Source organism: Accipiter gentilis, chromosome 18 (genome assembly GCF_929443795.1).
Source record: "Accipiter gentilis chromosome 18, bAccGen1.1, whole genome shotgun sequence".
NCBI classification, from domain to species: Eukaryota; Metazoa; Chordata; class Aves; order Accipitriformes; family Accipitridae; genus Astur; species Astur gentilis.
The window spans coordinates 27,027,805-27,054,639 of NC_064897.1; the positions used below are offsets into that span (position 1 = coordinate 27,027,805).

At 58.1% G+C, this 26,835-nt stretch overlaps 2 protein-coding genes across 3 annotated transcripts in view; one reads left to right on the top strand and one right to left on the bottom strand.

Moving 5' to 3' along the window:
• Positions 1 to 25,781, bottom strand: part of CARD10 (caspase recruitment domain family member 10) — a 44,427-nt gene extending 18,646 nt beyond the window's left edge. Inside the window, exons 1-2 of the mRNA XM_049822605.1 lie at positions 25,527 to 25,781; positions 9,484 to 9,589 (exon numbers count right to left, since the gene is read on the bottom strand). Coding sequence (XP_049678562.1) covers positions 9,484 to 9,589; positions 25,527 to 25,781 — 361 coding nt within the window. The remainder of the gene's footprint in view (positions 1 to 9,483; positions 9,590 to 25,526) is intronic.
• Positions 14,699 to 22,967, top strand: CDC42EP1 (CDC42 effector protein 1). Of its 2 annotated transcripts, none has more exons than XM_049822601.1 (3): positions 14,699 to 14,995; positions 18,544 to 19,437; positions 20,475 to 22,967. In XM_049822601.1, exons 2-3 carry the CDS (start codon positions 18,996 to 18,998, stop codon positions 21,278 to 21,280), a joined length of 1,248 nt encoding a protein of 415 aa, XP_049678558.1. In that variant the 5' UTR covers positions 14,699 to 14,995; positions 18,544 to 18,995; the 3' UTR covers positions 21,281 to 22,967. The 2 variants fall into 2 exon arrangements, with proteins under 2 accessions (XP_049678558.1, XP_049678559.1); XM_049822602.1 differs by having other exon boundaries at positions 14,699 to 14,895.
• Positions 25,782 to 26,835: the final 1,054 nt, after the last annotated feature.

The following is a 26,835-nucleotide window of genomic DNA, read 5'->3' on the forward strand; positions in this document are numbered from 1 at the left end:
GCAGAGAAGAGGTGCAGAAGGAGGAGATTTTAATTTTTTTTTTTTTTTTTTTTTTTTGGTTCAAGAGCTTCAGAAAGGGTAGCCTGGCTAGCCCAGGTGCAGGGCTGGTTCTGGATGGAGTTGGGGGTGGGGGAGTGGGATTAAGAAAGGGGAGGAAATGGGGGTGGTTGAAAGAAGCCTGCTCGAGGCCGAGAAAGTTTAATTTTGGCCCCCAGTCCTCGGTAGCGTGGGTGGGTGGAGCTGGGTGTGGAGGCACCCCAGGGCAGTGACTGAGCTGTACCCTGGGGCGTGCAGGGGCTTGCACTAGCCAGCCTGACCAAGCACCGAGTCCCCCAGGCCAGGGGTAGATGCCAAGAAGCCTTCCTCCTCCCCCGGCCCAAGTGGCCGCAGCAATCCCAGGAGTGGATCTGTGGGTCCGCACAGCATCCCAGAGAGCCCGCGTAGGATAACCTCCATCCCTGCCATGCACCGCCTTGCCCAAATCTGTGGGTATCGCCGGGATGGAATCGGACACTGTGGCTCAGTCCTCCAAGGCTGAGGTGGTTTTAAGTTTCTCTAGCAACCCCCTTTCACTTTCATTTCATCACTCTCAACCATGTTAAACCTCAGACTTCAGTGGCAAAGATAGACAGCACACGTTCTGTGCAAGAGATTCCCAATGCAATATCAAGCTCATAAGAAATGGGAGTTCACCTGATTCCCTCCAGCCCTGGGGTCAGCCCACAGGGTAGCCCAGAGCAGTTCTGTGCGTCCCCGCGGGGCTCTAGACACAACAAAAAGGAGCCCTACATTGCTCCTGCCCCGGCCAACACATTCCCGAGACGGAGATGCCCTCAGCATCCCACCGCTGCAGCTTCCAGACCCCACCTCTGCATGGAAAAACCTTTCTCTCCTCCCTCAGATAAGTGAAGAAACCAAAGTAGGGGGAGTATGAAACAATCTTGAATTATGAACTAGGCCCCCTGCCCTAAAGGATTCCCACTGCACCCAAAACAAACATCTTCATTTGTTTCTCCCCCAGGGCCAATGGCAGACACATCCCCTCTGGTCCCCACGGGGCTCCTGCACCAGCTTCAGCAAGGCTGTTTGAGGGAAGGGAGGCTTTAGCAAGATCCTTTCCCCATGCCGCTATGTTCTTTTCAAGATCAAGCACAACCACCGTCCGGGATTTGAGCCTGTACCTGTGTGATGCACAGAGCATCACACGGATCCATAGCCTTTTTTGTTGCAAAATATACACAGGTATTGAGCAAACACCGGGCACGCGCGCGTACGCAGGGTTTTCGGCAAACACCACCTCCTCTCGCGTGGCATCCGTCCCAACAGGCACCGCTTGACACCCCGAGCATATAAATTTGCTGCTGACTCACCTTCCCTGCGAGGGGTCCCGACTGCCACCTTCCCCTCCCTTGCGAGCCCAGCGCTGCACAGCTCCCCCCCCCAAAGGGTACCACCAGCAGAAGGGCACAGCTCCACTCTCCAGCCTTTACCTCCAGCCAGACGCGTCCAGCTGAGTGATCAAAAAGCAAGTACAAGCAAGGCTGCCTGCAGGGAACCCGTTCTGACTCAAGCCATGTCAATTTTTTGCCTGCTAGTTATTCTCTCCCAAACAACCCAGGTCTCTCTCTCAATATAGTGAAAAGATTTCCTGAGCAGGATGTTACGTGGTGATAGAAGATAAGATTTTCACAGTCACGATAAAAGCCCCAAAACAAATGGTTGGTTTCTCTCATTGACCCAGCGAGAGATGAACTCAAGGCTGATGTCAAGGGAACCTCTCCCTCCACCCGCCCTGACCCCACGGGCAATGGCTGCGGTGCTTTGTGACTCAGAGTGTGCAGACATCAGACAGAGCAGGTCCCACATCAAGCACCGTCAGCCGCTCTCCTTCACAGAAGGTCTCTGAGCTCCGCAGGTACCGCAGGAGCAAGCAGACCACCCCTGAAGGCTCTGGGCTGGGCCGTCGATCCCAACAGATCAGACAGACAGCTCCCGAGAGGAAGGATATGTTCCATCCCGGGGTTTTGGCCAGGGTTTGGAGGCACAAAGATGAAGAGCTCGCCCTTCAGAGGGAAGCTGCGGTTGCACAAGACAGCCCCAGTTTGTCTGAGAAGCGTGGTCCCACCAGACTGCACATGCTCACAGCCAGGTATTACATTTCCAAAATAGCTTTACCCGTAGCAGCTACTTTTGTGCTGGCACACTGGAGTTCACTCTAGGAATGACATTGGGGTCTTTGGGTGGGGGGGGGTTGAGTTGGGTTGTTGGTTGGGGTTTGTTGGGTTTATTTTTTTTTTTTTTTTTCCAAATCCTAGCCAAAATAGTTGCACTGGTAAAACTTTCCAAGCCACACCGGCTCACACAGGAAATCTATGACAAGCCAGCAAATGGTGAGCAACGCGTTGTTTCCACTGCCAGAGGAAGGGCTTAGCGCACATGGCCCACGGAGCGTGACAGGCAGCTGGGTCTTCTGCAGGACCCTGCGGCGTGGATCCGAGCGGCGGCACTAAGAGGTCGGCGGGATCCCTCGGAGGAGAGCGAGCCCGTGCTGCGGGGAGCAGGGCTGGGTATGCCATGGCACTGCCTCGTTTGCCCCCGCCTGGAAACAGCTTTAGGAAGGTCTGAGGCGGGGAAGGAATTCATTAAATTCCTGACCGTGTGGCTAAAATGCCGTCAGTATAAAGCTCAAGCTGTGGTTACAGATGGTGAGCTTAGATGCTTTGTAAAGTTCTGCCCTGTGTTTTGGGGGAAGCGCAGGATCTTTACAAACCTGCCCTGAAACCTCCTACCCACGCAGTGTTCATAATGTGAGCTGGTCAGAACGTCTTCAATAATATATTTCTTGCTTGGTCCTTTTTATTTCCAATCAAAATACTCTTCTCGCAGCCTGGTGATTTCCAAAGACCTACAGCTTCTAATGAAGGGAGTTTTGCTAAGGTCTGGGGTGGTCTCCTTAGTCAGGTTGAGGAAGAGAGTTTGAAATAAACCCCCTAATAATAACTTCCACCCTGCAATAGCTGTCCCAACATGATTGGGTGTCGTGAAAAACACTCTGCAGTTTTTGTTCCTGTGTGGAACAAAAACCAATGCTGAAAACTCGAAAGAATTTGTGAAACAGAATTATCGACTGCAGCCTGATCTAATCGGCTCATACGCTGGTTCACACCGGATTAGTTAACACAGACAGAAAAAAACCCACAATTTTATTTTCCTAATGACACTCATCAAACTCAGTGTTTACATTAACAACTTTTGCAAGGACTTTGACTACCTGCTCATCTCCCTGACACTTTTCATAGCAGATGTAAGACTGCCCCGGCATGCTGACAGTGGTTTGTTCCCTTCACGATGGTGGTGATGACTGCAGAAGGGGAGGAGGAACGAGCCCCCCCCCCCCCCAAAAAAAAAAGGGATGAGTGGCCTTCATGGCAGGAAGGAAATGCATGTATCTGTATGTGGAGATAGCAAAACAAACGAATATTTCCTTCAACATTCCTCCTCCTTGAGCACACACCCATTGCCTAGAGCTACAGGAGGCAAAAGCGTGTGGGAGTCTTTTGGTAAGGGATTGGCAAAACATCTCTGTCCTCATTAGGGCATCAAGGTGTGCAGGGTGGCAAGGAAGACCTGAATTAGAGCAGGCTGCCGGGATTCGAGTCACTGGGATGGGCTTACTCGTTCCAAAGCTGCCCGACTGCCGCCGGCAAAGGGGCTCCACCTCAACAGGGCTGAGCCTGGAAATCTCCTTAGGCTTGGCTCCCACCTCAGCCTTTCTCGCAATTGCCTTATTCTTAAAGCATTACCCCTGTGGGATCCATCCCAGCTTTTTTTTCCCCTCTCTTTCCAGAAAATGCGCCAACAGAGAGTCCATCTCGGTGGTCACTGTGAATCCAATCGAGATGGCTGCTTCTGCATCAGACTTTGCAAGGGGACCCCTAAAGTCTGCCCTCCGCTGCCTAAGAAGAGTCCAAACACTGACCTTACAGAGATTACACTGAATCCAGGGGAGCAGGATCTGCTCTCCCCAGGTATGACCCACTCTGTTTAGAAACCGGGAGTGAATTCAGCTCTCCAACAGAGGATCCACCTTTGGTTTTTACTGGTGTGTGTGCAAACAGGATTTGATTCCAAGGGCGGAGAACCATATGGACTGAAGATGTACACACAAAGAGGGTGTAGATCACACCTGCTTCGGGCAGAAAAGAAATGACTGTCCAAGGGGCAAGGCGATGGGGGATGGAGTCCAAAGAAGGAACAAACCCAACTGCATTTTAATTGCAGCAGGCAACAGCTCACCAAACCCACCCGCTTTTTCCTTCGTGTTTTCCTTGCACTCTAAGGCTGCAGCCACCAGAGGTCAATGTGACCACGTCAACCTCAACCAGTTGTTGGGTGCTGCACAGAGCACCTTTGAAACTGGCACCACAAACAGAAATATGAAGTAGGTGGTGTTTTCCACCTCTCGGGAAATAACTTTGGGGTAGATTTCCACGTATACCGACATTCAACGCATTAATCACAATGTGACCTCAGCACTATCCTGGAAAAAAGGGCTTGAGAATGCCAATAGCCCCAATTAGCATCCCGCAGACACTCTGATTTGAGACCCTGTTACTTGCCTGTGGTCCTACAGGACCCCACAAATGCTCCAGTCACTCCGCACATGTCTCATCCTGCTGGTTTCGGTGTCACTCGGGTGTTCTCACCAGTCGCAGACCTGCCTTGTTAGCAGCAAGTGGAAATGGGCTACCTGTCCTCCCTCGAGTCCCACTTCTGCTCCCTGGGGCGTAAGGTCTGTCACAGTGAATAAGGTCTGCCACGGATCCAGCCTGGCTGAATAAAAGGAGTGGCTGACCCGCAGCCAGAGGAAGTCAAACGGGTTAAATGAGCAGGGTCATCAATCTGGATTAGAAGAAGTCAGACAGGGAAGATGGAACTGTGCAGAACAGAGATCAATATGTCTAGATAGCTTTGCAGCAGCCAGTCGTTCCTCTGCATTCCCATGCGTATCAGCTACCTTCTCCTCTCCATCTCACCTATGGCCTCCCCTAGACCTCCTCAAACAGTCACCGAGAGGCCCTTTCCATCCTAGCCTCCCAACTGCTTTATCAGCTGTGCAGACACCCAATTAGTCAGAGCAAACAAAACACTCCTATTCCCCCTCCAGCAAAGCTCCAGCCTCACCTCCAGCCTTGTGGGATGTCAGGTTTCTCTAGACGAGAGACTTCTCCAGGAAGACTCCACTGGACTACAGGATCATCAGCGGTCCTCTGCCCAAAGCTAGCCAGCTGCCCAGACCAAGCATGATTTCACCATTTCATATGAGTACTAGCTTAGGATGGGAGCAAAGACAGACCAGAACACAAACCCTGCCTTGTGTTTGCAGGGCAGCTGAAGTCAAAGACCCTGAGACGGTGAGACTCACCAGCACCAGCTCAGATGCCATCACACAGATGAGCAAACTGACTGTGAGCAGTTTGAATTCGGAAGAATAAATTGCCACCAAGAGATTAGCTGCTTAGCTGGGAGCTCTGCTCAGCCCACTTCAGAAATATTCTGCTCCTTCATGCAGCTTCAACAGGAGAGAAGGAAGGAGCATAGATGGAAAACACCACTTCCAGCTTCCCTTCCTCCTCCCTGAGATGATCACAGTCCCGTATGGCTCCTCTCCCGAGCTGGAACAAAAGCATGCCCCAGGGTCTTTGGCAGCCAGAGTCCCTAAAAGACACTGTCAGGCTGAGACTGGCCAGGACGGAGAAGAGGCAGGAGGGTGTGATAGCGTCCCATAACACCAAACATGTGCCATATCAGGGAAGGGGACAGGGTTCACGTGTCAGGCAAGGAAGATGCTGCTTTTTCAGACCTACCAGCAAATTTGCTCCATAAAGCAACAGACAACCTAAATTAAGTCCCCCCAAACTCCCTTCTGCTACAATAGTTGGAGCTTTGAGGGCCCAGGTTGGCGATGTACGTGAGAAGGCGTGTTGGCTTTTCAGCCTGCAACCCATCAAAGCTCCAGCAGCAACTGTCAGAGGACGCATCCTGGTGCACCCGGCCTTGCAGTTCATGGTTTGGGCAACAAACCCCAGCTTGGTGATTTTCTAGCCCCAGGAATACCCGAGTGCCCTAGGGAGGGCAATGCAACTGCAAGAGAGGGAGGCATGCTGAGACTTTGCTGGGGTTGCAGCAGGCCAGAACCTTTTCCCCTTGGCTGGAAAGCAAACCTGTCCAGGACACAGACAGGGAAAAGAGCTGAGCTCATGCTAACAGGGGCAAAGTGTCTCCGAAGAGGGCAAAGAGCAGCCAAGTGCCACCAGCACTTGTAACACCGCTCCAGAGCCATAGGGTGGCACCACCCCACCGTCCAAGCCCTTGGGGGAGGAGGTGGCTGGGCAAAGCCCAAAAGTTTTGGGTCAGCGTGGCCTTCTGCTGGAGCCCTTACAAAGGGAAGGATGTGGAGAGCCAAGGGCTGTCCCTGTTCCTGCCACGCAGACCTGCCAGGGTTCCTTGCTCCTGAGTGCTGAGGCCCTTCCCAAGTCTTTCCACTCCGAAGATGCTGGACCCGCACCCACACCCCTCCATCACTGCCCTGACCTACGCTGGGCCCAGCTCTTCTCATCCTACAGCTGATCGGAGATCGCTGGCTGCACTAAGCCAGGCCCAGGCTTACCTGTGGAACAGCAAAGGGGCCGTAACTCCCCTCTGCTCCCCTTAATTCTGCCTAACGGCGTGTGCTCCAGGGCATCTGTTAGAGGTGGGTCTGCACAGAGCACCCTTCCACCCACGTTCAGCCGTGGGCCAAGGACTGAAAAAAAAAACCCCAAAAAAAACCCAAAGCTGAGACCCGACAAACTCGGTACAGATGTGGCCCACAGCGGTTAGGTGCCAGAGGTGAAGGCGAGAGCACAACGTCTTGGACCTCGTTTCCTTCTCCGCATACCACCGTGGCCACACCAGATGCCCTGCAGGATGTGACCCTAGATAACGCGGGAGGTCTTGCAGCCCTTCTGCCCGGGATCTGTGCTGGAGCCGTCGTGGCTGAACATGGTGTGATTTGTAACCTCCCCTGAAGCGCTCCTCCGCGTCCGGCGTTCCCAGAGCTCCCCGTTCCTGTGTCCCAAAGCCAAAATACCCAGCTACCTCCCAGCCTTGGCCCGAGTGGCTCTTTGCCCTTCGGACTGTCCCGCAGAGACCAGCATCAGCCAAAGCCAGAGACAACCATGGGAGGAATCAAAGCCTGGGGCGCAGCAGGAGCCGTGCCTCACTTCCCAGGAACCCAACGGGCAGCCTCCCCGCTAGACCAGACCTTCGCAAGCCCCCCCCCCCCCCCCCCCCCCCGAACGTAACCCCAGCCCCCCTGGGAGCTGGATGCCCATTTCCCAAGGGAATGAGTCGCGCCCTGCCCCAGGGATGCGATCCCCCCGGGGGCTGAGAGCCGCAGACAGACTTTAGCTGGAGCCCGCCCAAGAGCAACGAGCTTTCCAAGTCCTCTGCCTTTCTTGGGGAGGGGGGGGGGGGGTCTGGTAGTCACATAAACAGGAAAAGCCTGGCCATTCCCCCACCGCTTTCCACAGCTCTGCCTCCCTCCCCTCCTCTCCGGCGTGCTACAAGCCCCAGCGTTGGGCTGCTTGGCCCCCACGGGAGGAGCTGCCGGCTGGCCCCTGACCTCCAGGCTCCATATTTCCTGCGGCAGCCGAGGAGGGAGACGAGGCCCCTTCTTCCAGACGCTGGGGTTGGGCGTAAAGGGGCCTCTGCGGGCCAGCCCGCGGCGGGGAGGAAAGGTCACGGTGGTCCTTTGCCAACGACCCCGGGTCCGAGGAGGCAAAGATGCCGGGTGCCCCCGGAGAGGTGGGAGCATCGCTGGGACAGGGAGCCTGCGGCCGAAATGACAGGGCGAGGGCCACATTGCCGTCCCGGCCCCGCAGCCAGCGCTCCAAAGCCTTCTTTATCTCCTGGCGCTTGTTTTTAAAAGCTTTGTGGCATTTCCTCCTAAAACCAAAAGGCAGCCACGCTGGGTCAGGGCGGCTGCCCAGGAGGGACCAGAGCCGGTGCCTGCAGGAGAAGGCTGCAGCTTCTTCTCCAGCTCACGCAGTCACCCGTGCAGCGCTGTTAACCCTCGGCAAGCTAAGCCCAGCCACAGGACTAGGTGCCCGTCCTAAGATCAAAAAGCTGGGACTGGTTCCTAGGAGGGTGATGCCTCTTTCCCCCAGTCCCTCTAAGGAGGACTGAGCTAAGACAGGCGTCCCCTGTCCCTCCGCGTGTCTCCCACGGGTCATCACGGGGAGCGGGACTGAGATGTCCAGAGGCGAACGGAGAGATAAACCGAGCCTTGCCGCAGATACTCGGCTTGAGAGGCAGCTCCCGGGGTCCTGGTCCACGCTCGGACTCTATGCCAGCCCCGGCTTGTAAAAGCCCAGGACGCTGGCCAGATGCGATGCCCGCTCTTCACATGCGATGCCTGGCAGGAGGTGCCGGATGCCCAGGGGGGAGCGGGGAGGGGGGATGGCATCCCGGATGGAAACCTCCGGCATGCCTCTGTGCTGATCTCCGCTCTGCCCTGGAATGCGCCCGCCAGCAGCATGTGGGAAAGTGGAGTCAGCAGAGACCTTGGATGTGTCAGCTCCCCGGCTGAGTAAACAAGAGGAGCCCTGGCAAGCGTTCAGCCCCAAGCATCCGAGACCTTGAAAAAAAGGGGCTGGAGATGGGGAGGTTCTTCTGTCCCCTCCTTGCTCAACCTCTGCAGGATATCTCCTAACCTCTCCCCTACCTCAGGTGCTACTGCCACCTCCTCTCACCCCTACCACGACTGGAGAAGTGTGGGGAGAGCCTCTCCCTGAGGTGTTTCCAGCACCCCGCTGTCAGATCTAACATCCCGGGAGGAAAAGGTCCCTGGGAGAGACACTGCCACAAAAAGAAAGGTCTGGAGAAGAAAGAGGTGGGATAAAAGGATTTATGACCCCCACCACCTCCATGCACACCCCTCCGTGCCCCTTGGCCATCTCCCAGACAGCAGGGAGCACGGAGCACGGGGACAGCTTCCACCAGCAGTATTGGCACCGCCTCGGCAAGCGCAGTGAGGGCCGGGACGCAGAGGCACGCTACAGCTCCCAAATAAATACCTCCGGGGCCCCAGCTGGGGACATTCCCACCAGGGATGCCAGCTCCAGCCACCGTCCCTGCAGGTTTCGCAGGCTCAAGGAGAGGCTGCAAAACAACAGGTTTCCCCAGTGCCGGTTGGAGACATGCTCCCACCTCTCTTCGGGTTGCCGGCGTTGCCTCCCTCATCTCCTCCGTAAAGCGCACCCACGTGAGACGGTCCCTCGTCCCCTCTCCACCCAGGCACGGGAGCCTGGTTTGGGGTCTAGGGAAGAGGGATGGGCTAAGGAAGGGGTGTGTGTGTGTGTCCCGCATCCCACTGGTGGACCCCATCGTCTCCTGGTGGGGTGAGCTCCCATGGCGTTGGCGCTGGGAGGTTGTGCTTGCCTTCTGGCCACCGTCCCGTGTCCCCTATCGCTCCTCGGCAGGCGCGGACTCCCAGAGAATGAGCCATTGTTCCCCGGCCCTGCGGCCTCTTCCTGTCCCCGTAGGGCTGCGAGACAAACAAAAGCAGAGCCAGACGTTGTGGGGAGGAGGCTGGACCTGCTCCCCTCCTCCAGATCCCGCAGCAACCCCGCAGGCAGGCAGGCAGACAGACAGACGGATGCCCGCCTTGGGGGAATGGGCAGGGACACCCCTATTTTTAGCCGCTTCTGCATCCCCACCCCCTTCCTTCCGTGGGCCAAAAATACACGGGCTGGATGGACAGGCAAAATCATTACGATAAAAGAGTTGTCCAGGCGTTGTGTCCAACTCTTCCCCCGGCTTTTGGCTCTTCCCTTTGGCCAGGACAGGTCTCCCTCTCCCGCCATGGATGACTCAACTCTCCATCCCCATCCCTCAACTCTCCATCCCCATCCCTCGTTCCCTATATCCCCACATCCTCTCTCTGCACATCGCACCCTTCCTCATCCCTGCCGCCCCGCTCCCCGTCTGCTCCAGGGATGCATCCCCCATCCCTTGACAGTCCCCTCTCCCATGCCACACCAACCCTGGGGACCTACTCCCTTCTCTTGAGACCCCCCCCCAGCTCCTCCTTTCCCTAAAGCACCTTCCCCCACCTCTTCACGCAATTCATTTCCAACAGGGTCTTTGCCCCCAGAGCCCCCCCCAGTTTCCCACTCCTAACCCCCATCCTCTGTGCACCCTCCCTCCCCGCTGCATCCCTCCTACCCTCACCATCTCCCCCTTTCTCTCCTCACCCCAGCAACCTCCATCCCAACTCCCTCCAGCCTGCACCGGCTTTAAACTCCTGCAGATGTGCTCCCCCTCCTTATTCTCCTGAGGGAACGTATTTGGGGGAGGGCAAACAGATCCCCAGATGCCCCTGCACACAGAGAGCTGCTTCTCCAAGCAGCAAAATGTTATTTATCTGAGCCCTCCCGGTCCCTCCTGCGCTTCCTTAAGGTCTATGAAAAGGAAGCAGAGAATCAAGTGGTGTTCGGGGGGGGTTGTTCTGGGAAGACGTAATGTATATACGTAAATATATACATCTCCTTTCCCACTGCCTGGAATCACAGAGGTGTTTCCAGGCCACAGGCAGCTGTTCCTGGATTGCTTCTGGTTTATGCAACATCCTCTCTCCCCTCCCGGCCATGTCCCAAACCCCCCCCCTCTTCCCTCTCCTCTGCGACCGGCGGAAAGCCGTAGGGAGAGCGCAGATTGGGGTCTGTCGCGGGGTCTGTCCCTCCATCCTCCTTCCCACAACACCCCCCATACAGCACCCCACATCCCCAGCCAGTGAACAGGACTGGCATACGAGGAGGAAACCGGGGAGGGTGGGAGGAGGAAGAAGGATGAAAACATTTGGGATAGGAGGAGATGGGCAGAGGGAGGGAGGCAGCCCGCCAGCAAGCCTGGGAACTCATCCCTACCTCCTCCTGGGCTTTGGCAAACCCCAAGGCTTTGAGTTCCCAGCCCAGCTCCCGGGGGGAAAAGCCCCCCCAACTCCTTGCAAACCCCACAAACGGGACGTGGTCAATCCCATTCCTTCGTCCTCCCGCTGCTCCAGGGGAGGGGAGCTGGAGGAATTGGTGGAGGAAATTAGAAATGGGCTTTTAAAGAGGTCGACCCACCCTCTTTTAGCATGAGTGGGTCTAAACCGATGCTGCCGCCTGCCTGGTGGTGCTCACCACATCCCACCCGCTTTCCCGCTCCGGTGCAGCACAAGGATGCCAGGAACGGCACCGGTCTGATCCCTCTCCCCACTTATCACAAAGGCTACGGGCACAGAGTGAGGGACCCACAGCACAGCCCCAAAAATGGGCTGAGCCCGGCCCAGCACATTCCCGAGGGTGCTGCCAGAGGAGAAATCATCCCGGTGAAGAAACTACGGGGCATGAGGGATCCAGTGCCCACAAAGCCAGTGCTGGCATCAGACCGAGGACGCTCTGGGCAAGATGCTGGGTGCCTCACACCTATCCCTCGCCCCAGGGTGTCACCTCCTGTCACCACCCCAGCTTGCTCACCCTAAAACCGGCTCTGCCTCCAGCTCATCCCCAGGACAGCGAGACGCAGGCTGAAGGCAGCGCCGAGGGCTACGGGCTGGGAGCAGGGAGGAGGGACTTGACAGCACCAGGGTAAGGGGGAGCTGGATGAGGCCACGCCGGGATGCGTGGTGGGGCAGGGGGCCCTAGGGACCCCCCTTCCCACCATGGCAGGGGTCTGTCCGCCACCCCGCTGCTGGCAATAATTCCCATACCCGTGCGGTATGCGCCCTCACGGCTGCTGTGAGGAGAATGGAAACATCTGGAAGTCACCCGCAGACGAGCAGCACTCCCAGTTAATGAGGAAATATGAGCCGGAGACCCTGGGCAGCAACAGGATATCTGCTTCTTGTGTGCCGAGCGAGGCACCCCCTTCCCACCAAGCCCCCCGCCTGCCCTCCTTCCCCGGGAAATTTCCAGGGATGGGGCTCCGGGAGCTCTGCCTGGGGCTGCCACGCTCTTAGAGCCCCATCCCTGGAAATTTCCCAGGGAAGGAGGGCAGGCGGGAAGGCAGCAAACAGAAATGGCAGGGAATAGAAAACCAGGGGCAAGCACCCCGTCCATAAGCTGGGATGCCTCTGTCACCTCTTGGCTCCCCCCAGGCACCTGGGAAACGGAGAAGGGGGATTTTTCTTCTCCGGAGGGGAGTCCTGCATCTGCCTCCTTCGAGCATCAGGTCTGCGAGCAGCAGGGGCTGCAAAGCGAGATGGAAGGAAAGACTGAGCACCTGGAGGTGTGGGGCAGAGACCTCAGCCCCCCTCCCCAGCATCCCTCCATCCCTCTCTCCATCCCCATCGCACTCAGCCACCGATAAGACCTCGGCCCCACACCGGAGGGATGAGCGCTGGGAAGAAGAGGGGATGCAATTTGTGCAGCCCTGTCTTTGATCTTGTGGGAATCAAAGCAAATCCTCAGCTGGGAAAGCTGCGGGGACGCTTGTCTGCTCCCATGATAAGCCCGATGGCCGGTCTCTCTGTAATGGTGAGACTGGTACTGCTGCCTGGGGCACAGGGTTACAGATGGGATGAAAGATTGGGGTGACGGAAGGTAAATGAGGTAGCTGGGCTGGGAGGGGTCCAGGCATTAGCTCCTGCCCAGGGCACCCATGGGTAGTACAGTGGCTCTGCAGCACCCTCCAGCCCCACAGCCACCTCTCATTTATCAGCCGAGGTGGCTAAACAGGCTGGGAGGCAGGATTGTATGGATTTGCTTCCCAGGTAGCTGTATATGAAAGAAGGGGGTCTTGGGAGGGTGCAATGCTTGCTAGGGTACAGCCGGTGGGGCCGCACCACCTCTGCTCGTACCCAGGCAGCCAGAGGCCAGGATGGGTACTGAGTCCTGGAGCTGGCACGTACCCTGGAGGTCTCCAAAGCACTTCAGTGCCAGCCCCAGAAGGACAAAAGTCACAGCCCGGCTGGCATGGCCACAAGACCACAAGGTTTGGGGAGGGGGGATTTCCAGCTGCTTTCCTGGAAACGGAGCCTGGCCTGGCCTGGAGAGCGGAGATGCTTGGAGCAGGGGGGAAGAGGAGGAGGAGGAGGCAGCGGAGAGCCGGCTGCCCCGCGAGGAGCGGAACGTGGCCCCTGTCCCATCTGGAAGAGATTTGTTCTGCATTCCCCGGCGGAGGCGGCTGCCGTCGCCCGGGCTCCGCTCCCTGCCGCAGCCCCCGCTGCAGGGCACGGCGATGGGGGTGAGGGGGAGCCCCTTGGGCTGGGGGGGAGATGCCCTGGTGGGCCATGCAGAGGGAGGAGATCCAAAGAAAGGGTCTTTTCTTGCCTCTCCCACCACCCCCATTGGCTTCCTCTGAGCCATGGGGGAAGAGATGCCTACTACACCTCTGGCAAGCAGGGAGGATGCACGTCAGGATTTCTCCTCCTTTACCCTCTGGTGGCACAGCTCACCCCCCCCCCCCTCCTCCCCCAGCCCTGAGCTCCCGTCTCCCTCCAAGACATGGACCCATTTAGAAGTACCACCAAAATGCACAGTCCGTGCGCTCTTAATTCCTAATGGAGAAGACCTCCACAGAAGGCAGAAACCCCAACCATCCCATTTCACAGAGGAGAAGCCTGAGGCCAAGAGGTTGAGAACGATGCCAAAACCCTACTGCTGCTTATCAAACCTCTAAGCAATAAGGTGCTCCAGTCCAGGCAGCCAAGCACAAGCCAATTGAGCCTAGCAAAAGGCCAGGCTCCATTTTGACATCTCCTCTGCAGACATCTTGTCAACCCTTCAGCCAGGCCCTGCTTAACCCCAACAAGTCTCGTCTCGCCTTCACCAGCGGAGACGCCTCCCTTCTCCTCCACAGGGCTCTGAATAGGTGCTTTTGCCTGGCCAAGTGCTCCCCAGCAGAGCCACCGAGTCTCGGCTGGAGGCCATGAGGGTCACCGATGGCACCGGTGACACCGTGCCCACCAGCAGGTTGCCCCTCATTGGCACTGATAGGGTCTTCTGCCCTGTGACCATCAAGGGACGAAGCAATGAAGCACGATGCCAGAGGGATGTGGTGTCCCACATGTGGGCAGAAACCCTCTCTGGTGCTACCAAAGAGGACCTCCTTGAATTTACCCACTGCCACCCCCTCACCCTGGTCTGATGCGCTGCCGCTGATACAACACTTGTCCTAACTCCGTAACGCTTGTCCTGACCCCGTAACGCTTGTCCTGACCCCATAACGAATGCCGACCTGGCCCACGCGGCCTTTGCGGAGGCTGTTATCCTGCTAACGCTCAACCCAACGCTACCCACAGGTCCTGGCATGACCCCCCACCCCCAGACCCCATTCCTGGTTGGCAGCATCACACCGCGGGCACCGGCGACTTCCCATCCAACGTGGGACGGGATGACCCTATGCGATACCCACACACACACAGGGGGCAAACTGCTTTCCTTTGGCCCCCCGGTCATGCTCCCCCAACCAGTTTAGCCAGCAACCTGGGCTTCCCCCTTCCCCCAAATCCATTGAAGCGGGCGCCTGGGAGCGGGAGGCAGCCGATGCCGGAGGACGGGAAATGGCACTGGGGAAGTGGGGAGGAGGGCGGGGGGGAGCAGCAGAGAAGTTCCTGAAGTTTTCTGTCCTGGATAGTTGGAATAAATCTCATTTTCTCTGGTCTCCTTGCCGAGGCGAGGATTGGCTCGGCGGTGCTGCAGCCCGCCCTCCTCCTTCCCACGTCCCCTCCCCGCCAGCTTCGCTCCCTCTCTCCCGTGGCATCGGGGCGTCAGCCTGGGAGAGCCAGCCTTGGGGGGACAGCCGTGGGAAAAGGGAAGGGGGCATGCCTCCCCTTTCTTCCCCCATCCGCTCGGGGACGCAGCACCGGTAAGCCTCGGAGCAAGTTACAGGGGCCCACGGGGAGTGTTTCCCAACTTTTCGGCCGGAGGACGGGGGGAAAAAAAATAATAACCCTGGTTCGGAAGAGGTAAATCCTTGAAAGTTTTGATTCCTCAGTTTGTAGGGCTGGCGGGGTGGGTGGTTCGGGAGCAAGAAGGAAAAGGGTGGAGAGGGTGGTCGGAGAGGGGAGAAGCGGGAGGGGTGGCAAGGCAATGGAGACGGGAAGGATGGCGAAAAAGAAAGGGAGAAGAAGGCAGGAATGCAACAGGAAACCGGGAGGAAGGAAAGCGGGAGCGAGGAGAGGGGAGACCGGCCAGGGAGGGGGGGGGAGTCAGGAGAGAAAAGGGGTGAGGAGGGAATCCCAAGGATGGGGGAAGGAGTGGGGCACCCCCCTCCCACACCCTGCTCTGGATACCCCTCGAAGCCCCACAGGCTTTCAGCGCCTGGATTTTGGGGGTTTGGAGGAAGAAAGGGAGCACTTTTGGGCAAGGGGGCAGGGAAAGGATGGCTGGAAACTGCCTGCCTTTGGAGTCCCGGCCTCTCTCCACATCCCAGCACGTCTGCTTGGAAAAATACCCTTGTTACACAGAGAGATATAAATATATATATATATATATAGCAGCTGGCAGCATGAGGGTCGGACTCAGGCTTGTCCGCCTACTGCCCGGCACTTCTCCAGGGGAGCTGGAAGAGGCCCAGCCCGTCCAGCCGAGCCCTTATCCCCTTTCCCAAAAGCCTGTCCCTGCCGGCTTTCCCCATCCCAGAACAGTGACCCAACGGGGGAGTCTGCCTCCCCTCCTCTGGGTAAAGGGAGGTTTTTCCGCACTTGGGAAAGCTCGGAAAGCCTTCCTGGCCGCCCACAATCATTTCCACCCGCTCTTTCCCCTGTTGAGACCACCCCAAACATCTCCTCGCCCTCTTTTGGAGTATGTCCCTTTTTTTTTGGGGGGGGGGGGTAGTTGTAAGGAGAAGAGGAGGAGGGAAGTGGCTGCTTTCAGCAGCTCCAGCCAACTAGACATCTGGATTATTTTCCCCCCCTTTCTGGTTTCCGCTCTTCCCAACAAGCAGAACAGCTCTGGCCATTCCTGGCAAATGGAAAACCAGTGGAAACCAGCTGAACACGGGGGGGAAACGGGGGAGGCCAGGCTGGAAGGAGGAGGAGGAGGTGCCGGCGGTTGGTCTTTGAGGGCAGGGGGCTTCCCAGAGGAGGCGAGGAGGGAGCCAGGGAGAGGATGCCGGGGAAGGGGAGGTCGGGATGGGCTGTGGGCTCACTGTGCCAGGGGCTGGCAACCGTGGCAGGCTACCAGACGGAAGCGGAGTCCGGACGGACGGGTGGCCAGACGGGAGGTCCCCTTGCCCAGTGGAGGAAAGGAGAGGGCACAGGTCAACCTTTGCCCGTAAAATCACGAGTTTCCCCGGCGTGGAGGAGTTGGCTTGGCTGGAGGGGAGGGCTCAGAGGGGCACAGCCGGCAGGGAGACGCACCAGGGGCAGAGGGAAGGAGGAAAAGGGGGAGATTGGAGGGAGAAAAAGCCCAAGAGGGCTGCCAGAAACCTGCCATCCAGGTAGGGTTGGGCACCAGCTGCCTCCCTCCCTTCCTCCCTCCCTCCCTCCTCTCCCAGTGCCTGCCAGCAGGCAGGGAGAGCCGGAGGCCAGGAGCTGTTGGCTTGTGGCCCCGTGGTGACCAAGGGACAAGGAAGGAGAAAAGCTTTCCTCCTCCCAGCTCTCCGCTCCATAGTTCTCCAGGCAGAGAGCAAGGGGATGCTTTCCTCCCGCATCCCTCCTCCCCACCCCATCCCTAGGATGATGCCAGCCCCGGTCCCCTGCAGGGGTCTGCAGGGCAGCTCTGCTGTGTGGGGGATTTGGGGGGGGGGGAGTCCACCTCTTAGAGTAGCCCTGCCGTCCTGCAGCACACGCTGAAGGGCTCGGTCCCCACTTTGGGTTTCTCGGGGGCTCCAGTGTGCAGAGGGAAAGGAAAACTCGAGGGCTGTAACTCACCTAATACCCACTCCCGGGGTCACGCACCTTCCTGGGGGGACCCGGGGACAACTCAAAGATGGGGTCGCATCTCTCTGCCTGTGGTCCTGAGACCCCCCCCATTGTGCTGCAGGGACCACCCCAGTGGTTTCCTTGCACTCCGGGAGAGCCCTGACCCAATAGCTATGGGTGGGCTTCTGCCAAGAGAGAAGAAATCGCTCCCCGGTTGTCCTCCCACCCCAAATCTGCCACGTGCCTGGCCCATCCCGGCCGAGAGGCAGAACCGCACGGCCTCCGTGAGGAGGAGGCAGACGTGGGCTGCATAAAGCCAGGGAGCTGGGGGGCAGCGGGAAGCCAACCTGCCACCAAACCCGCTGCCACCAGCCACTGCCACCCTGGAGGCAGCCAATGGTACTGGGAGCTGCTGGGGGTGGTTTGTTTTCCCTTCCCCAGGCATTAACCCCTGGCAGATAAGAGGGACCCCGGGTGAGCAAACAAGGCCAGGGCAAGGCAGAAAACACGTGTAGCCAGCTGGGAAAGCAGCTTCACGTCCAGGGCTCCCCCTTCTCCGGAGGTTTTGCTACGCTGGCACTGCCTGACTGCTTGCTCCGAGGTGATCCGGGGACAGGCAGGCAGCGTGGCAGGGGGAGACGGATGGAGCCACGTAGCGATGGGTGTCCTGGCACACGGGGACCGAGGGATGCGAGGCTCCTGCATCGCCTCTTGGCACGCTGCCCTCCACAGCCGGCCCTGCTGAGGGGACCCAGCTCCATCCTGTTCCCCCAGTCCCTGAGTGGGGACTGAGCCCAGGGAAGGACATGTCCCCAGGTTTGCACCTGGACCACTGATGCTCCGAGGTGCCCCGTGTCCCAAATCCTCTCCTTTCCCCAACCAGCCCTCTCCCTCTTGCCAACACACACCGATGGGACATCTGCTGATCCGAGTATCCTCCTCGCTGACCGGGGAGGTCATTGCCCTGCCGTCGTGCATCCAGCCGCTGCCTGTCCCAGTGCCTCCGGGACCCGCCTGAGTGCAGGAACCCATGCTGCCTTCTCCTCCGACCTCGAGCCATCACCTCCCTTGCCGTGCCTCAGTTTCCCCTGCCTGCAAAGCAGCTGCCCTCCCCGCACCCCTGGCTCCATGCTGCTCCGACGCGTCTGCCCAGCACCCAGGAGGAGGAGGACAAACAAAACAAATATACAAATATTGCATTTTCTCTCCCCGCCGCCCCTCCTTCCCAAGAAGGTCCCCGGGCCTCACCCTCTCCCCAAGGGTTCATCTGAATAGCAAAAAGGAGGGAGAGGTTTCTTGCCCCGGGAGCCTGGGCAGCCGGGCAGGGCACTGATCCGGGAGGAGGTGCTGCCTGGGAGGGAAATCCTCAGCCTGTATTGCAGCATGGGTCCAGCAAAGCCGCTTTGCAGGCAAGGGAAACTGAGGCACGCCAAGGGAGGTCAGAGGGGTGAGGGAGAGCACGTTTTTTACAGGGAAAGCCTTTTTCTTCCTTCCCAAGAGGAGTGCCAAGCGAGGGGGACAGCCGGTAGCAACCTCCCCAACGCTGCTCATGCACTGCCTTTAAAGTCCCCAGCCAGTCCCGGGGCTGCAGCTGTTGTGGTTGGGAAAATCCTCTCCGAGGGCTTCACCGTTCCTCTGATCTTGTTTAGGTGGCCGACGAGGGGACCGAGGCGCTTGCCCTGCCAGCCCACCCCAAGCTCCCATCACCCGCTGCCCGACGTGTGACCGGCTCCCACTCACCCAGCAGCGGCCGAAGACGGTGGATTAACCCCTAAGCCCGTGGCCAGACACAGCTTCCAGCACCGGGATTGATCCCAGACACCCCGTGGGGACACCTCCGTGCCACCACCGTCCTCGCCACGGGGGACGTACCCTCTGTGGGTGATTTCATGAGCGCGACGTAGTGCAGGGAATCAGGGGGACCGGCACCCTTCCCACCTGCTGAAAGCCAAGGTGACGTGAGCCGTTCCCCCAAAAGCATCGGAGCAGGAGCGATGGGGAGGCCAGGGATGTGACAGACCACCCCAGTGCTGGAAGCCCATCAAGGGCTGGTTTGGGGGCTTTTTTTTTTCAAAGGCAGGGCCAAGGCGAGGGGTGCAACATGAGCCTGGGGAAGCTGCCGGTGCTCAGCTGGGTGTCAGGCTCCCACGGCAAACGGCGGCTGAAGTCGGAGCTGACCCCGGACATGATCAGCCCGCCGCTGGGGGACTTTCGGCACACCATGCACGTGGGACGTGGCGGGGACGTCTTCGGGGACACCTCTTTCCTCAGCAACCACGGCGGGGCCGACACGGCCAAAGCCAACAACTTCTTCGCCCGGACGCTGCGGCACGTCCGCCGGACGCCATTGAGGAGCCGGGGCGGTGGGGGCCAAGCGGGAACGTCGCCCGCCCCCCCAGCCGTCTCGCCCATCATCAAGAACGCCGTCTCCCTGCCACAGCTTAACGAGGGGACGTACGACGGTGGTGGCGGACGGGGCTTGACCAGCAAGTTCTCCTTCAAAAGCGCCTCCAACAGCTTCTCCAAAACGCACCAGACCTACGGTGAGTGAAGCGCGGGGCAGAGGCTAGTGCCCAGGCACGGTGCATCCTCCGCAGCCCTTCTCCATCGCTCCGTGCCTCAGTTTCCCTGCTGACGGAATTTAGGCTCTCAGCAGAGACAGGACTTTTAAGAATCCCCAGCCTTGCTCATCCCTGTGAGGAGATAACCCTAACCTTGCTTTCAACTGCCGTCCTTGCTCCTGCACTTGGAGATTTCTCCTCCCAGAGTGCCCCCCAAAGTGAGGCACGGATGATTTCTCCTCCTCTCCCTCACCCACAGCCCCACAGAGCTGGCAGCCTGTGTGGTGTCGTTGTAAGGGGGTGCCCCCCATTTCCCCCCAGCCCTATGCTTTCCCCATGAGCAGCCTCCTTGAGGAAGCCAAGAGCGTGCTGGAACAGTGGGGCAATGCCCACACCAAGGCTGCGAGGTCAAGGGGACCCATGGCACGGCTTTCCCCACCGCCATGCAGATGTTCTAACCCTGTCCCCAGCTGTGCCAACCCCTCCATCTCCATGTGGTCCTCAAGGGACTCCACCCCATTGTGCCCACATCCGTCCTTGCCGGCTCGGATCCAGGAGGGACCTTTGGGGAAGGGTTGTGGGAAGGACGTGACGGGATAGCTGGGTGGCTCTTCTCCAGCTTCACAGCACTGGGATGTGGTTCAGCTTTTCCCCAGGGAGAGAGGTCTGGAGCAGAGGGTCTCGGGGTGGGGGGGGGCATCTGGGGGGACTTGCAGCAGCCTTGGGAGGTGGCTGGGCTCAGAGGGAAAGGCAAGCTGAGGCAATGCTGCCATCTCCTGGTCCCATCTGCCTGGCTCAGCCCCCACCAGCATCTTACCAAGCCCAGAACCCACCTGGAGACCCTCTTCTGTAACTCTGGGCTTTGGAGATGTCCACACAAACAGTGGCCTGTCCTTTAAAGACCAGAGCGTGACCTCCGCCACTTTGGTGGCATTGTCCCTCGTCCCCCGCAGATGTAAAGCAGGCTTCCTCCCACCTAGCCATCCCCCACCTCACCCTCCATCCCTTCTGCCTCGCAGGGCTGGAGTCCGGGTTTTGCACCATCCCTCGCGTCCCTCGCTTGGAAAAGGCCCAAGAGAGCACCTTCTCCGGGGAAGCAGAGCTGAAGCGCTCGGACTCCCTGCTCTCCTTCCGCCTGGACCTGGGGCCCTCCCTGATGAGCGAGCTCCTCCAGGTGATGAGCTTCTCCGAAACCAACGGGAACGAGGTGGGGGAAGATGGCCCAGACCTCCTGTGTGGTGAGGGGACCAAGGACGGGGTCCCTCCGGCATCGGGTGCATCCCAGGGAGAGGACAAGGCAATGACCAGTTTCTGGGACCACTCCGGGCAGAGCAGCCTGTCGGGAGCCAACTCGCTGTCGGGACTGTCGGTCCGTGCCAACGGAGAGGCACACGCCATCGAGGGTGCTGGACAGGACCCTGCCTGGGCTTCAGAGCCCGGGGCAGCGCCCAGAGGAATCCCGTGGCAGGGGCACTGGAACGACTGCACCATCGAGGCGGGAGAGTTTGACCGGGCAGCCCAGGTCCTGGCCCGCCATTACGGTGGGACCAGCACCCCGCGGAGCTCGGAGAAGGGCGAGGGTCCCCGGCAAGCCCGGACGCAAGGTCTGTGGGAGACCCCCAGCAGCAGCTCGTGGAGGTCGCAAGTGACAGGGGAGAGCCGGTCCCCCGAGACCACCTGGAACCAAGGAGAGGAGGAGGAGGAGGAGGAGGAGGCCATGCTCTCCAGCCTGCAGGAGGGGTACGCTGGTGCCCGGGGGAGGCGCAGCAATTCCTTCGAGTATGCCGATGAGGAGGAGGAGGAGGATGATGAAGTCAAGGTGTGAATGGCCATCCCTCCCATCGCGGCCCCTCTCCAGAGGCACTGGTGCCGGGGTCTTCACCCTCCTCCCTGTCCCCCAACCTCAGGCACCAGCGTTGCTGGCAGACCCAGCGGGTGACCTCCTTGCCAAGCTGGGGGCACTGGGGGGGGGGGATGGAGGGGGGGCAGGAGAAGAGCCTGTCTCCTGGGGGACTCCCTGGGGCTGGGCCAAGCTGCTGCAGAGGGCTGGTGAGGGCTGTGCATCACAGCGCTGGGCATCCCAGCCCTTTCCCAGCCTCACTGCCGTTAGACATCAAAGGGACATTCCCACGTGCCAAAGAAACCCAAAACCACTTCCTACCCCATCTTGTTCCCCCCAGCAATCTCTCTCTCTCCCATCCCTCAGCCTGGCCCCACCAACATGTCTGGGGATGTGCCCTGTCCTCCCACCAAAGCCCCCAACTGCCCTCTGCACTGGCACGAGTGCCCTCCTGGAAATATTCACACCAATAGCTCTGGCGTGTAGGGCATGGGGTTCTCCCCAGCTCCAGCTGGTGCAAGACCCTCCCGTATAGCACATCTATCTATTGGGGGAGGTCAGCTGGGGACTCAAGGGGCAGGCAAACCCCACAGAGCTGAGCTTTCTCTTTTTCCCTCCCCCCAAAAAAGCCACGAGCTCAGCATTCAGGAGGTGAGAGCACATACAGAGATAATTGCAGGGATCTTTCCACTTGCCTCCTGCTGCTGACAGTCACTTAGGATGGCTCCTTTTCTGTCTGACCCCCGCCCCCTCACAGCAAGGGGGGGAGAAGCTTCTTGGCTAGATGGAGGCAGAGGCGAGGTTATCAGGTCACCAAATTCTGCAGTTCGGGCCCTAAAAATCCCTTCCTTTCCCCCTGCCTCAGAACAAGACAACTCCCACTCTGCAGCCACTTGGGTCTACGCCACCTCTTCTCCATCCTTGCCCCCTCTCCTCATTCCCCATGCGCACACCCCTTTTTTCCAGCGCGCCCCTTCCCAGGGGTACGCGCGGAGGATGGCTAATGCCCCTCACCGAGTGGCCTTGGTGCAACGCGGCCACCCTGGAACAAGCTGCCCCCCCCACGCTGCCCCACATACAAACTGGCCCTCACAGAAGCGCCTTTGTGCCGCAGCGTGGAGACGAGATGCTCGGGGGCTGAGGTCACCGGAGGGACCCTCACAGGACCCCCCTTGTTCTCCGGGACAGGAGGAGGCGTGCGTCGGGGGGGGGGGGCCACAAGGCTCCGCTCCCACGCAGCTCACCCGCCACCCGCCTGCTTCTGGCAGGGAGCTCGTCAGAGCAGAATAAAGAGGCTCCAGCGTGCAAGCGTGTTGTACACGGGAGTGCCGCTCGCAGTCAGGCCATCGAGGTTACGGGCAAGCCCGTTCTCCCTCAGCCTCCCCAAGGCGGCTGCCTCGTGTCGGCCAGCAGCAGTAAGCCGGGGCAGGCGACAGCTTCGGGGAGTCCCCCAGTTCTGACCACTGGTAGCCGGCAGGATCAGCCTTATCACCCCTGCACTCTCCGGGGTGGGGACCCTGGCTCTCAGGACAAGCTGCCCCCCCACCATCTGCTTCCCAGACCATAACACAAGCTCCAGACCAAAGACCCACATCCGTGGAATATCCTTTCTGCCTCCACTCTGTATCCCATGCACTTATTATTGTCCTTATTAAAACAGTTTTGATACTAACTTCTCCTCTGGTGCCTCCCCTCAGCTGCAGCGACCTTATCGTCTCCCTTGCTGTGTCTGCCGGTGCCCCAGCCACAAAATCCCATCCTCTCCACTCTAAGCAGGATTTTCCAGCACCTCTGGGATCCCTGGATTAACTAGCCCGGTACTTTGCCACTCACCGTGGCTAACACAAAGCAACATCCTATTCACTCGGCTTCGCGTAGCACGCAGGAAGGTGCAAAGCTTCCTCTCCAGCCCAGCAACAATTCATCTGCAGCCTGAAGCAGATCGGTACCCTTCCCAAAGCTGGCTTGACTTAAAGCCCTTCCAGCCCATCAGACATCCTCTGCCTGTGCGCTCAGGCAGCAGAAAGTCCCGCAGGTTGGGCAGCGAGGAAGGGGAGAGGGAGGACAGGGGCACCGCCACCTTGCCTTGGACCAGGCTCTCCATAAGATGCTCTTCTCTGCTCTCCTCCCACCCAGCCTAAAGTGCCCCGATGTTTGCTTTCGCACATCCGTCTCGCTTGAGGCTGGCAAGACACTTTTTAATTAGAGCAGCAGCTTCTGATAATCTGCACCAATCACCTGTAGTCCCACGCGAGGGACACAGACTGGAAGGTGCTGAGCCACGTAACCCAGCACCAACCCTGTCCTCCCTCCCCACTGCCTTTTCCTGCCTCACTTTCGCTCAGTAGGGTTCGGTGTGGAAATGTCAGAGTAATAGGTAACCCGGCTGGAATGTGCCAGCAGATAAGTGAGGCGAGATAAGGGGGAAAGTCGAAGAAGATAACTCCTTATTGCTGGCAGGAATGCTGGCGCAGGAGCACACCTGTGCTGCCTTCCCCGTGCCACCATTTGCGTGGTACTGCTCCTGGGGGAGGACAAGGCACCCCTTCCTCCTGCCTGCTGGCTGCCAGAGCAGCCAAGAGGAACCCATCAAACCCAAGCCCTGAGGTTCCCAAACCTAACATTTAATTACGCACTTTTGTGGCACTGAATGCCACATCGCTCACATCCATGCTCTTCTTCCCCTTCCTCCCTCCCTCCCAGAGACTCAAACGGTGCATTGTGAAGAGATTACACAGCCATTCCTCGAGCAATCACATAGTGCCCTCCTCCTCCTGAACCCCATCTACAGCCTGCTTTGCCCTACCTACTATCCACCCCACATCCTGGTCTGACCTGGAAAAGCACCTGGTGTTATCTAGGAGCTATTTCCATCCAACAGGGGCTCCTTTCCTGTTGGTGGAAAAACCCTGAGCTTTGTTTCCCACAGAGCCAGAGATCTCACAGAAGCCAAAGCAGCTGGAGCAAGCAGTCTCCCGCTGCTTGGGTTTTTATTAGAGCTAGGAAGCGGCACCCATCACTCCAGCTTGAAGGAGATGACCCTGAAGTCTCCCTTGACGCTCATGTAGCTGATCTTGTTGTAGTAGTGCCGGTTGGGGAACTCCACTTGATGCCCATCCGGCAGTTTTACTTGGAATTTGTCTGCCAGCATCTCAATGATGAACTGGGAGAAGAGAGGGGAGGAAGGGCAGGAATTGGGGACAAGGAGAAGATTAGGACATCAGCATTCAGGTGAAAAGCCTGACTGTTATATGTGAGGGTCAGACCTGGTTCCTACAGCCTTAAGCAAGGTGCTGGGCATTGAGCTGAGGGTGATGCAAGAAAAGAGCAGTTGATATCAAGGGGCTGACCTGTTATCTAGACTATGACCTGGGGACAGGATCTCTCCCGGGGCTGTTTCAGCTACTCAGATTGTAAACTCAAAGCAGTTAAACCCAAGTGTGTCTTTATACACCACATGGCTTAGATCTGCTCTGAACAGGGCAGTATAAACCTGTCACCCCAATGCCCTCACCAGCTCACTGGGACCTGGGAAAAGGAGCTTCACTGATAAACACGCACAAGCAGACAGGACGAGAACACATTGCTGATCATTGCAAATTAAAGGGATCGTTCCCCAAAGCCGTCACCTTGCCACCCCTTCCCTAAGAGCCAGCCATGACTGAGGAAACAAGCATCCTCTCTACAGCAATACGAACAGGACTGCTCCTAAATGCAGCCCTGTTAATGTCTCGGGACATCAGATGGGGGGAGACAGCAACTAGGACAGCATCCCCGGCAGGAGGAGAGGGAGGACAGAATGGCAGTGTGGATCCAGGAGTAGTGAGGACAGAAGAGCAGAGGGAGAGGTTTTGCTCCAAACTCTGGGTTGCCTTAAAGCCTGTGTTTGCACAGGAGGGGATTAGGGAGAGAAATAAAGTAGAAAGCAGCAAGATCCTGCTTCTTGGAGACGCCCTTTACCTTCATATGTGTACCTGGTGCACTCACCTGCTGAGCAGGTGCAAGGGGCAGGAAGGACTTAAAAAGCCTGAGACAGACAGGGCTCACGCAAAATTCCCAGAGGAATTGTTGGGGTTTTGAAGGAGTGGAAATGGCAAGCAGGACCAAAAACCCAGAGGATGAGGATTAGGAGGTGTTGGGAAGGAGCAGGAGGCATTGGATGGGACTGGGAAGACTAGGGTACAGGAATCTGGTAACCAGGGTCTTCCCCCACCACACACAGACCCCTCACCTTGACAGTGGAGCCCCTGGAGAAACAGAAGTGTTTATCACGATGCTCTGCCTGCCAGGCATTGGAGCACCTGGAGTTGCAGACGATGACAGACTCACTGAAGCGGGGATTGAAGTGAAGTCCTAGATCCGAGAAGCTGCAGCCGAGATTGATGCTGAAGCTGTGGGTGAACAGAAGGAAGGTCAGCTGCACGGGCAGAACAGGGTCTTGGAAGACCTGAGATCCAACACACGGCTCTGCACCCAATTCTTCCATCAGCGTTGCAGGCGCTTAATGCCTCCTGTTTCCTCATTCTGCCCAGGAACCAGGGGAGTTTGCACGGTGGTGGCATAGGGGCTCCCCTAACGCTGAGCTATGCTCATGCTTTTTGTACGTGGCGACCTTGGAAAATCACCTCCCTCTGCAGCCCACCTTCAGTCCTAGCAAGTCGAAGTACAAAGTACATTCTTTGTACTCACCCGTTAGCATCACTGGGTATCTTGCCCTTGACCTTCAGGGTGTCCCCAGTCTTCATATCCAGGTTGAAGATTTCAATTCTTTCCTAAGGCAGAGAGAAAAATAGTCTGTGCAGCTCCGTCAGCCATTCCTCCACTGCCAATGAGACAGTGCCACTTGGAGAAGGTGCCTGAGCCAGGAGAACATCTATTGCTCTCAGCTAGTGTTCCTCTCATGGCCAAAACCCCTCCATGCTGGAGGTCTTGCATGGGCTTCTCACTCAGTGAGGGAAGAGTGGGCTGAGTGAAGCCAGAAAGTGAGAAACGACATCAGAGAGAGAGGAGATGAAAACAGGCCTGTCCTCAGCAGAAGGACAAGCATGACAGCAGAGGTACAAAGAGGGTTAAAGCAGAGGGCCACAACCCAGGCTTTGGTGGGCAGCATCGCTTGCAGCTCAAGAAACACAAGTGGTGAGAGCAGGTCACACCCAGGGGACCCGGGGTGACACAGGACAGGAGCAGGAGCCCTTACAGCCATCTTCCTCAGGGGACAGAGCAACCAGGCAGGGAGCCACCAGCAGTTTAGCTCAGAAACACTTCAGATGGAGGATTTTACACCCCTAGACTTCCTTATGGCTTACACATTAGCAGCAGCTCCGCCTTTGCAAGCCTTTGATCCAGCCTTTGCTATAAGACTTTGATCCAAAGAAATAGCTTCCCTATGTACACTTCCTCTTATTAGGGACTTCAGGAGATTTAACCAATTCCCAATTTCCTCGGTGGGTGGGCTCTCAGTGAGGGGACCACCACACACAGCCCTTAGGGGTGCTACTCCAGCCACCATATAGGACAAGCATCGTCCCAGCTGGCCATGG